Here is an 11,099-nt window from a genome sequence, read left to right as displayed (position 1 = left end):
TGCATTCTATAATTTTCTATTATTTGTCCTCTATATAAAATTTTACTTAATAGATACATATCAGAATTAAACTATTTTAACTTATTAATATGTGAGCAATAAATAAGAATATTTAACATACTATTGTTCTTTATTAGGTTGAACAAATGTATTTATTGTTATAATTTCCCTGAATACAATTGAGATGATTATATGTATGACGTAATAGAATAATACAAGTATTAAGATAGTATTTCTAATCATCGTAACATTTTTCTTACAATGTTTCTGTTACAATGTTTTTTCCATTGCAAACGCCAAAGAGATAGACAATACAATAGGATCAACGATTAAGTAATCAAAGGGATGAAATTACGAATATTTTTATCATTTTGAAAATGAAAAAATTGTTACAATTGATTTTTTTATTCAGATTTCATAAGAAAATTTTATAATCCCATTGTACTGTTATACATCATTTTTAATGCTGTTTATTATATATAATATTCTTAGGTAAAATGTATCCTTTCACGGAAATATTATGTAACAGGAATGGTACAAAAACTACATATTGCCCATTCACATTTTGTATCTTCTTTAAGACTCCATGTTAACAAATAATTAACTTACAATAAAAATTATAGTAGAAGATATTACAAAACTTAATTATTCAGTAATCAAAATTTTTGTTGAATACCTACTACATTTTTCATTTGTTTATCCAATTTTATACTCCATTAATAAATTAGATCTTTCAAAATGATAAAAGGGTATGTATGTAAATGTTTTATAATGTTTCTGATTATTTCAATATATATAATTGTGTTAAATATTTTTTATTTTATTGGATTCAAGGTAAATTATGCATGATCTAGGGTTGTAGAAAATGGAGTTTTAAATTAAATATTAATGTCTAATACTTGTTTATTGGTCTACTTATTTTAAATTTAGTTAATAAAGTTCCTATTCTAAACGCATATAATAATTGCCTTTCAAAAACTTCTAAAAAGATATTGTAAATGGAAGAGCAAGGGGTAATAGTTAAAAGCACTACATAGTATTGTAATATTCACAATGAAGATTAATTTATAGGTAAGACCATATTAATAAAGACCATTGCTTAATATTTATTAAATTTATTTCAAACGTGTGAAATATTCTTTTTACCTCAAATACTTAAATGAAATATTTGTATTTATTATATTCGTTTAATATATTCAAATTACATTATATTACTACAAAAATATTTTCCAAAAATTATAAAAATGAAAATTTTGATGTTAACATTATGTATAAAAAAATAATGTTTTCATAACATTAATTTTAACATTATGCGATATCAAGGATAATCATAGATTGCATACTTTATTTTAAAAGATTTTGTATTACCTGACTATAATTCTTTTACTGAATTCTTGCATCACAAAACGTAAGTATGGTCGTACCTATATAGCCAGAATTTAAATAAAGGAAGATATTTGTTAGTGCAATTAACAATTATTGATTATTCCTACCATAATTTCTCGAAAATTCACAAAGCAAAAAATTATTATAAGAATGAATATTTTTCGAAAAGGAAAAGTACAAAATGATATAAATATCAATTACTAATTTTACAAGTAGAAAATTTATGCCGATTAGTTCGATTCAAATACGAAGCTAAATTTTGTTTCTATTTCATTATAAATATCCTTTTCAGGATATATAATCAATGAGCATTATTTTTTTTTACATTTTTTTACGAATGGCGATACTAAGAAAGAAGATGCAAAGTCTTGTAAAGATTATTTATAAGCCAACAAATATTCATATTTATTACCTTTTCAAAACTTTGCTTCCCCTCTTTCCTCACTATAAAGAGGGAAGTAAATTGAATAAGTTATTATATAGTTTTCTAAAATATAGATAGTTACTATTATTAATGTTTATGCAAATTACTGTCAATTAGATTAATTTTATTAAACTGCGTAATCTTTTCATTGCCTTTAATATATGTATATAAATTACGGAAATAAGGGAAACTTTGAATTACAATGATAATGATAATTATTTTCCTAATATTTTTATAACTAATTAGATATTTAATGATAAATTAAACGTTTCATGATTTATAAAAGTAATTGGCAGTATCCATTATTATTGGGAATATTGAAACTTCTAATAATAAGATACTTTATACAGTTTCAAGAAGGGAGAGCAAATGTGACAGTATTGGCAATAAGATTGAGGACAGGAAGTGGCGAAGTATTTACAAGAAATTCATGCAAATTATTTGCGGGACAAGAAAAACTAGAAAGTCTTAAAAATTTATATCCTTTCGATAATTATTACAAAAGCGGAATAAAATTTTTGTTATAGAATTCAAAATCTATAATCATGGAAATATACTAGTAAGTACAAATTACATCTAATAAAGTGTAGTAGAAATGATAAAGTAACAAAAAAAAGCACTTAAAAAAATATTGTATCTATAAATTACTGTATACAAGACGCGTTATTGTTGTATAATTGCAGGAAGGAAAACAGCAAAATAAAAAAAGAAATGCAGAATTTGCGGGTATCTATTACTTTCTAAAGTACGAATTTTCTTATCCCACTCGTTATTGCTCCTAATCGAGGAAAGCAAAAGCTTTGTAAAAGGTGTTTGCTGGCTTTCGACACTATAAGTACTACGTTTAATTGTACATTTGAAGTAACGTTAAGTAACGAATGTCTTTGAAGGATTATTGTGCGTATAGACTATATATCAGCGTAAAATGGAAACATTATAAATGTTTAAAAATATTGGTTAATAGAGTTTTTGACTAATAACAATTACTAGAAAACAATAGTTTACTTATTAACTTACATTACTGAATCAAACTTGGTAATTTTGAAGAAATGAATAAGGTCGAAGCACTATTCATAAATAGATACGATCTCAATATTTCATCATAGATACGATCAACTTGCTTGGCATTTTGCTATAATTCTTATAATTCATTTTCATGACTCAGCCTAATGTATGTTTATATTCAATTGCCTGATTATATTTATATCGTGAAAATATGCTGAAGTTATAATATTAGGAACAAATTATACGGAGCCCGTTAACAGATTAAAAAAAGAAGGAATAAGTAAATATTGCATTCGGTTTCCTCTGATTTGTATATATCTTTCATAGCATTTATTTAAAAGATTGGGCAATTTTTAAGCATATATATGTTTGACATGTTTGAATATATTTAGGAAATACTTATTCAAAATAAGAATAATCGTGGAACAGATTACACTGAATAGCCTGTTTATGTCTTCATTATGGTATTATACTTATGTACGATAGATGTTATGAAATTAAATAGAAATATTTTATACATATTAATTCGTATAAATGTTTCCTAAAATTTTAAAATAGGAGTATAAAAACTATTAGAATTAATTAGTATAAATTTTATTTGGTGAATGGGCAGTATATGTATAAATATACTTTGATAGTTTTAACAAAATCTTAATTTATGTTACAGTCTTGTAGAGGTTGAAAGTATCGAAAATAAAACGTATCTATACTTTCAAAATTTGAATCAGATAATAGATGCAATATTTAATTATTCCTACTATTATCATTCATTCTTATATACCTAAATGAAACTCTAGCTCCGAATGATAATCAGTTTTCTAGATTTAATAGAGCAAAATTCGTTTGTCTACCGCCTTCCGACATATTGGACACTCCGACATCCGGTCTCCGCACATTTGACAGGTGCCGTGGCCGCACAAAAATATCATATTCTTTAAACGATCTAAGCAAACTGGACACATTGTCTGTAAAGATACAAAATAAAATATTTCAATGTACTTAATACAAATTTCATTTAATTTATTTTCAATTTTTACAATTTAATCAACATTTTTTCCGAGCTTTTATTTTCTGTGTAAGATTACAATCTCTTTTTTGTTGCAGTTTCTATAAGATGAAGATTGTAAATTACGCTCTACATATCTTCATTTGAGGAAGAAATTAAATTCAAAAAGAAAGGAAAATATATAACAAATCATATAATAAAAGACGATATACCTGTTCCTTGATATCTTGAAGTTGTTGTTGAAGTTTCTGTATATCGCTGTGTGATGTATCTCGGCTACCGTTGTTCATCAAAAGTGTTTCTCCTCCACTTCCAGTATTTTGTTGCGATAATAATTCTTCCTCTTGATCACTCTTCACGTCTGTTATCGTTGCACCTTTTAACGCATAAAGATTATTTATATGCATAAATCATTTTTACGCTTTTAGTATATTTCTCCTATCGGATCTATTTCATTTATTATTAATACATATTATTTATTAATTTCATACCTGAAGCATTGGTCGCTTTAACGTAAGTGACATCGCCTCCTCTACCGCAACAGATCGACAACGGTAACATGTGCTGAATTTGAGCTCTGCATTGAACGCATTTTTTCATCAGGGCAGCGCAGCTTTCACAAGCACACATATGTCCACACGGACGAAATAGTACGTTAGCTTTACGATCCGAGCAAACCACGCACTCCTCGATCTGCAAATACGTTTAATTTGTTTTTAAAGCAGGTAATTCACTTTCTTTGTTTTTCTCTCTAATCAAAAGTATTAAAATATCGTTCACGAATGTATGAATAATTTCGCAAATTTTTTATGAGAAATAAGTTTTAGAAATAAATTCCTAGAGGAAATAAAATTTATTTCCTGTCATTATCGCGGAATCATTATCGGTGAATTACGGTCAACGTTCTATCAATACGAATTTTTAAAATTATCAAGATAGTATTTTACTTTTGTTCTTGAAAGGACATTTTCTCTGCAGATCAGGCATTTCTTCACCCTTGGCGCGCAAGCGTTACAACAAGCTACATGTCCGCAAGGGCTGAAAAGCATTTCACGTTTTCCATCTGAGCAGACCAAACACTCGTCGATCGTGGCTGATGGAGCTGCTGGTTCGATGTTGTCCCTAGGAGTAATAATTATACATAGTGAATGCACGAAGATAAAAAGTACCTCGTTATAATTTATCGGATTATTTATGATTTTTAGCCAAATTGACACATCTTGGATGTAGAGCCTGATTTGGTATATTTCCGAATACATCTAATACAAAACACGTTTTTTGTAATAACACGTAGACATGTTTATTATAATTTCATGATAAAAATAATATAAAGGAAGCAATATTTTTCAAAATTCTTTTCTAAAGGATCAAATTATTCCTTGTCGCGTACAGAAAAAGATAGAAAAATTACAAGTGTAAATTGAACGTGTTCATAAGATTTGATTACAGCGTAATATCGGTTATATGAGAAGTTTCATACTGCATGGGGAAGTTTATGCTTCGAAAATATAGAGATTACTCGGCTACAGACGTGTATTTGCACGCTTCAGTAAGATATAATCTTATTTCCTTTGACCAGAATGCATATTAAGCGGTCGTAATTACAGAATGCCACGTGCCAAACAGTTGCATGTCATCCGAGTAAGTGTAGATTACGTTGTTTTCTCGAACGTCTTCTCATTCTGCAAACTATTTTATTGTGTGCACATGTATATAACAAAAGAAATTTTCTTTTCTTTTTATAGAAGAAATTAATAATACTCTTGTGTTTAAGTATTTCTTGTTATAAATCAGACACTTCTGTATCTAAATTCTAATTAAATATTTATTAATTTTTTATATAGATATTATAATTGATAAAATGTTATAGATATGTATTTCTTGACGTGCAAATATTTTTATTCAAAAGCAGTCTTATCATTAAAACAAAAAAATGATATTGCAATTTTAGTTTATAATTTATGATCGAAATAAATAATTAAAGAAAAAAAAATAGGATAAAGATTTAAAACAACCGTTGGAGAAAGCTATAAAAAAAGTACTTGGAATTTTCTTGATCTCTATTTGAACAACTGAAATTCAATGTCAAAAGAGTGATTGTCCTATTACTCGAAAGTTTCATTATTATGCAAACATTTTCGTCTCTCTATCGAATACGGAAGGCTCTATCGTAGTATGAACTTTAATTTTGTACGCCCGCATTTGAAACTTCTCAATGAACTGCGACGTTTCGCTTATGTGACTGCGGGATAAGGTAGATTGTAATTACTAACGATTCTCTGTCCTTGTGGCAAGTAGTTAGCGTTTTGCAGAGATTTGGATCTGGGCAGAGGTCGAGCGGAGTCTGTCCCTTCTTGTTCTTCAATTCCAGGTCAGCCCCATGGGCAGCCAGGAAGCAAGCAATGAACGAGCTACTCTTCTTGTCCTGTCCTTGCGCGCCCAGACCCATCAGGAGCCGCCCTACGTCCTGGACATCCTGCAGCTGTCGCAGCTGCGTCAAAGTGTGATATCTCAAGGCTTCGTGAAGAGGCGTGTCACCGTCCTTGTCTGCTACGTTTAAATTGGCGCCTTCGCGTACCAGCAGCTACAACAGGATTTATGAGTCCCGTTTAATTATCGAACTAACCCGTGGCGAAATTAATCTGTGTCGGTTTAAGAACATTTTAATTACGTATGAACTGGCGTATCTCGAATTGTTCGATCGAATTCTAACATTGCTCCGATTCCCTATGTCTCGCTGCTAAATTATTTTCTTATCTATGTGAGTTCCAAAATTGTTCTAGGATCTATTCTTGTATCGATATAACAATAATTAAAATTCCATGTATCGTTAAGAACAGTTCGTCATGTAACTTTCGTTGTTTGTTAAATAGAGCTGCTTAACGATGGCGAATTATGATACGCTTAAACCTTAGACTTGAAATTTATATTTTATAAAAAAGATTTGATAAAGAATCACGTATACTGAAGATTTATAGAGGATTCTACAGAAAAATCCAATCTGTGTCGATACTTTTGTTCATCATTGTATATTAGACAGTAAATCATCGTTTAACAAAGTCATGTCAGATCGAACAAGAAAAGTCTTTTATTGAGAAAGATACTTCGATTTTTCATGGGTGGAATTGAGATTAATGTTCGGAATGTGTTTTCGAAAGGAATTGGAACATCGGAAATGTTCAGTGAATCGTTTGTGCAGCATCGGATCAGAAGTGAGGATTTCTTTTTGACGATGAAATAAACGTACACGAACGATTTGCGTGTGCTGTCGCTCGACAGCGAGATGCAACGCGGTCTGCAAATTGACGTTTTGCAAATCCAGGTCAGCTTTTCCAGCACGTGCCAGCTGTTCAGCAACTTCGACGTGATTGTTCAGAGCAGCCAAATGAAGGGCCGTGTAACCATCGTCCTTTTTCTCGTCAACTATCCATGGTCTCGGAAGTTTCGAGAGGAGCACCCGCATTGCGCTGCAATCAAAAGAAAAATATCACGTTTAAAGTACCACTGATAAAATGATTTTTCGCTGTAATATTTCATTCTAGTCGTACTTTGAATTTCAAGAGGAAAATTTGTAATTTTTATCGACAAAGAGGCTATTATGAGGCTGTCATGTGTGAAATTTCACTTGACTTTTTATTAAAATAAATAATAATCATTCAAACAAGCAAAAATATTTAGTTTAGACATTGTACACGTATATTTGACGTTTTTAACGATTTAACAATTTTAACAATTCAAACGTTTTAGCAATTACATAGCTCAGAAGCAAAGATGAAATTATAAAAAATAACATAAAATAGTAACAGCTGTTTAAAGAAGGAAATTCAGCAATTTTTTTTCAGAAACAAATTTATGAGAAATCCAGCTTTAGAAAAGGGAGAAAGAAGGAACTTAATGACGATCGTACTGAATGTTATTCCGGTGTAAAGAGCGTTTAGACATGTGCGATCAGGAAATTGTGATTTTCACTAGCAAATTCAAAACGGATTTGTTATCAAAGGATGGGCAATCAATTACGTCGTTTGGCAAACGTTTGTAATTCGATGCCACATTATTGCTTCGCATTAGTGTCGCCGCGTGCAGTTAACCGATGATAAATAGCGCGAAATCAAACAGATATTCGTCGTCTGCGGATTTTCGCCGCTGTCGATACGAATACATAGTCAGTTTACGCAGAAATCAACTGAAATCCTTTTGGTTTATAGCCACGACATCATTAACAGACACGGTTGTCGATTAACAAATCCTGCAAACTCTGGCTGGTAATGACGCTGTTCGTAGATTATTTAGTAACAGATGTTTACGATAGTATATCCATGTTTCTGCATATTCTACAATATATTGTTCCATGCTGTATCACGAAATGGTCAACGTGAATATGAAATTGTTTTCGTTGAAAATTCATCTTTTTAATTCGACCGTATTCATTCCTCTGATCGGAGTTTTGAAAAATGACTTCCCCATCAAAGATATTTTTAAATTTTTGTCTGTGTCGTTATTTAAATCAATCTCGTTATTTCATAATTAATATACAGCCGGAGACGAAAACAAACGGTCAGATAATGGAAATAAGAATCAACGAAGTTTCGTAAATTACTATAATCGCTTTGAAATTTTAATACGATTATTATAAACTGCGCTATAATTAATATTCAGGCAAGCTCGCAGCATAAAGATTACATTCAAGATTACATTTTATCATACATTAATGAGATTAAAATTTGCAAAGATATAAATCTTTCATATATTTTATTTCATTATCCTTTCAAAGATTATAATATTATTACTTTAATACAATTCAGTACATTTTACTTTAATACAATTCTTAAGATCTTAAGAAGGAAGTCTCTGTTCACGTACGTAACAATTATTAATATATTGTATAATAAGTTTTCCATACAACTGGGCAGAACTTCAATTTCAATAATCATTTTGGCCCTGAGTATCTTTGGCGTGTGATAATTATAAAGACTTCGTTTTGTCGATGTTTTTAAAAAATACCACCATCTATGACTGTGTTGCCTGTGGACCCCATGGACAGTCTTTCCTCGGGGCTACGGCCGGAAAGAGACGTGACAGCTGCCTTTTGACAGGACCTCCTCGAGGTACCAGCACCGCTGTGGCATGACAGCTATGCATATGTTTATTCTACGCACGTGTATATGTACGTATGTACACATATAAGTACTTACTTTACGTGCAACTTGACACATACGTTTCCGATAAACGTCAAACTTTTATTTTTCAACTCGTTGCATACGAAATGGTCAATATCACCGCGTGTAAGATTTTTAGAAATTTAATGATTAAAAATACGATTGTGAGTAAATGTTGATTTAAAGATAGCATCCTACGACACGATCGGTCTTTTGTCAATGTTTTTATTCGAAAAAAGCACAACCATAAATCAAAACTCGAGACCTGGTGCTAACTGAACTCGAGTGTTTTTCTTAGTACCAGTTTACGATGTATGTTTTCTACGTACAAATTTAATCAGGCGTAGTAAGAGACTAGAAACTATTCGTAACATTAATACAATTCCAAAAGAAGTTACGGTATGAAATATTACGTATAAATATATCTTTCACGATATTATATTACGAAAAACTGAAAGTACATCTTAATTGAATTACTCGTCGTTTCTTTGATCCTCTATCTCACGATTATTTATATACAAAAAGATATTTTTTTTTTTAGAAAAAAAATTTGCACAGACAATAATACAAGAACATAAAATTTCATAAGTAACCTGTAACGTTGGTAACAACGATTGATTTATTTATCTATTAATCAACTTTCTTATCTCTTAGAATCCACAGAGAATCTAAGAGATCCTAAAGAATCTATTATTATTATTGAATGAAAATTAATGTCACAAAAGTCTGAATCGTAATTCAACCTTATTTTCTAATTTCCAATTTGCAGGATAAAATCATCTTTCACATGGCTAGCGCGAACGACTCAATTACAATGGATAACATTTTCTGTAACGACAACTAAAAGAAAGGAACGGAGGAAATACTATTTGCACGATTAACGGAAACAGTCCATTACTCGCATCGACTCGTATAATTGTCGCTTTACCGCAGAATCGATTTGCTCGCGGCTAACAGCCCTTTTCCCCGTTCTATTCGATTTCTCAGCGTCATTACGCATTTTACGTCTCTCCGTTTGCGCCTGGAAGACCGCCATCGAAGACTATAAAATTTTTATGCTGCTTCGCTGGCGTATTTTTTTATTAAGCCCGGTCTACGATGGCTCGCAACGCGTTCTCCAGTGCAACCGCAGTTACGAGATCGCGGAAAAATTCGCCAATTTTACCGGTATAAATATTCAAAAGGGATTGGCGACGGTATTATGACGTTAAAAGCTGTAAATAGTTTAATATTAATTAAGGTTCGCATCCGACGTAGTTTTCACAAGTTGATATTATTAACGTATTAAGGAAACAGCTTCTCCTGAGGTGTTGCTGTCTAGATTTTTTTTTATTCTTCGCGCAGGTGTTATCTCTAAATGTTTGGACTGCTAATTTGTCGTTGATATTAATTACAATCTACCACTAATATTATCGTTGGAATTGACAATGATATTTCAAGATATTGCTAATGTTATGAATAATAATATATTAAAGATCGCGATGAATAAATACGAATAAAATATATGTTACATTATGTTACGTAAATACAGATACTCCTATTGTTTTTCGTATATTAGTTGTGCAAACGAATAATCAAAATTCTTCAGTGAAACTCAGTCTATTTAAAAAAAAAAAAAAAAAAATACAGCAGGTTGCTCTAAGTATTCGCCGTTGCTTTCTATAAGTTTAAGGCGTCTATCGAATAAGCGATGAATTCCATCACGGAAAAATGCGTCCAAGATCCAATTGTCAAGTCATTTTTGTATCTCATCCACTAATTGGATAAGGCGTGTTTCATCGATCGAAATAGATAATAATCCGAGTGAGCAATGCCTAGTGAATAAATTGGATACTGCAAGACGTTCCATCCAGGACACGATGTCTTTTGTCACAGAAACATTGTGCAGTCTAGCGTTGTCCAAAGAATGAAGATCAATATTGGATCTTATACAAAGAAGATACCACATTTTTTCGTGATGGAATCATCATTTACCTAATAGATGGCTTAAAGTCATAGAAAGCAACGATAAATACTTTGACTGAACTTTTGATAAAACTTGCGGTATTTTTTTTTTAAACTAACTTAGTTTCACTACAGAAATTTGAATTATTCATTTGTACACCCATTGAATTTGTATATA

At 30.8% G+C, this 11,099-nt stretch overlaps 1 protein-coding gene across 2 annotated transcripts in view; it reads right to left on the bottom strand.

Annotated features, from left to right (window-relative positions):
* Window positions 1–123: 123 nt before the first annotated feature.
* LOC138180055 (E3 ubiquitin-protein ligase MIB1-like) overlaps window positions 124–11,099 on the bottom strand; it is a 168,288-nt gene continuing 157,312 nt past the window's right edge. For both annotated transcript variants that reach the window (XM_069113484.1, XM_069113485.1), the window contains 6 exons: window positions 7,069–7,288; window positions 6,095–6,405; window positions 4,769–4,943; window positions 4,313–4,514; window positions 4,034–4,197; window positions 124–3,780 (listed from right to left, as the gene is read on the bottom strand). In XM_069113484.1, the coding sequence (XP_068969585.1) occupies window positions 3,640–3,780; window positions 4,034–4,197; window positions 4,313–4,514; window positions 4,769–4,943; window positions 6,095–6,405; window positions 7,069–7,284 (1,209 nt within the window). In that variant the 5' untranslated portion in view covers window positions 7,285–7,288 and the 3' untranslated portion in view covers window positions 124–3,639. The remainder of the gene's footprint in view (window positions 3,781–4,033; window positions 4,198–4,312; window positions 4,515–4,768; window positions 4,944–6,094; window positions 6,406–7,068; window positions 7,289–11,099) is intronic.

This window comes from Bombus flavifrons, chromosome 5 (assembly GCF_040668555.2).
Source record: "Bombus flavifrons isolate JBK064 chromosome 5, iyBomFlav1_principal, whole genome shotgun sequence".
Classification (NCBI taxonomy): domain Eukaryota; kingdom Metazoa; phylum Arthropoda; class Insecta; order Hymenoptera; family Apidae; genus Bombus; species Bombus flavifrons.
This window is presented reverse-complemented; position numbering and strand designations above follow the sequence as displayed.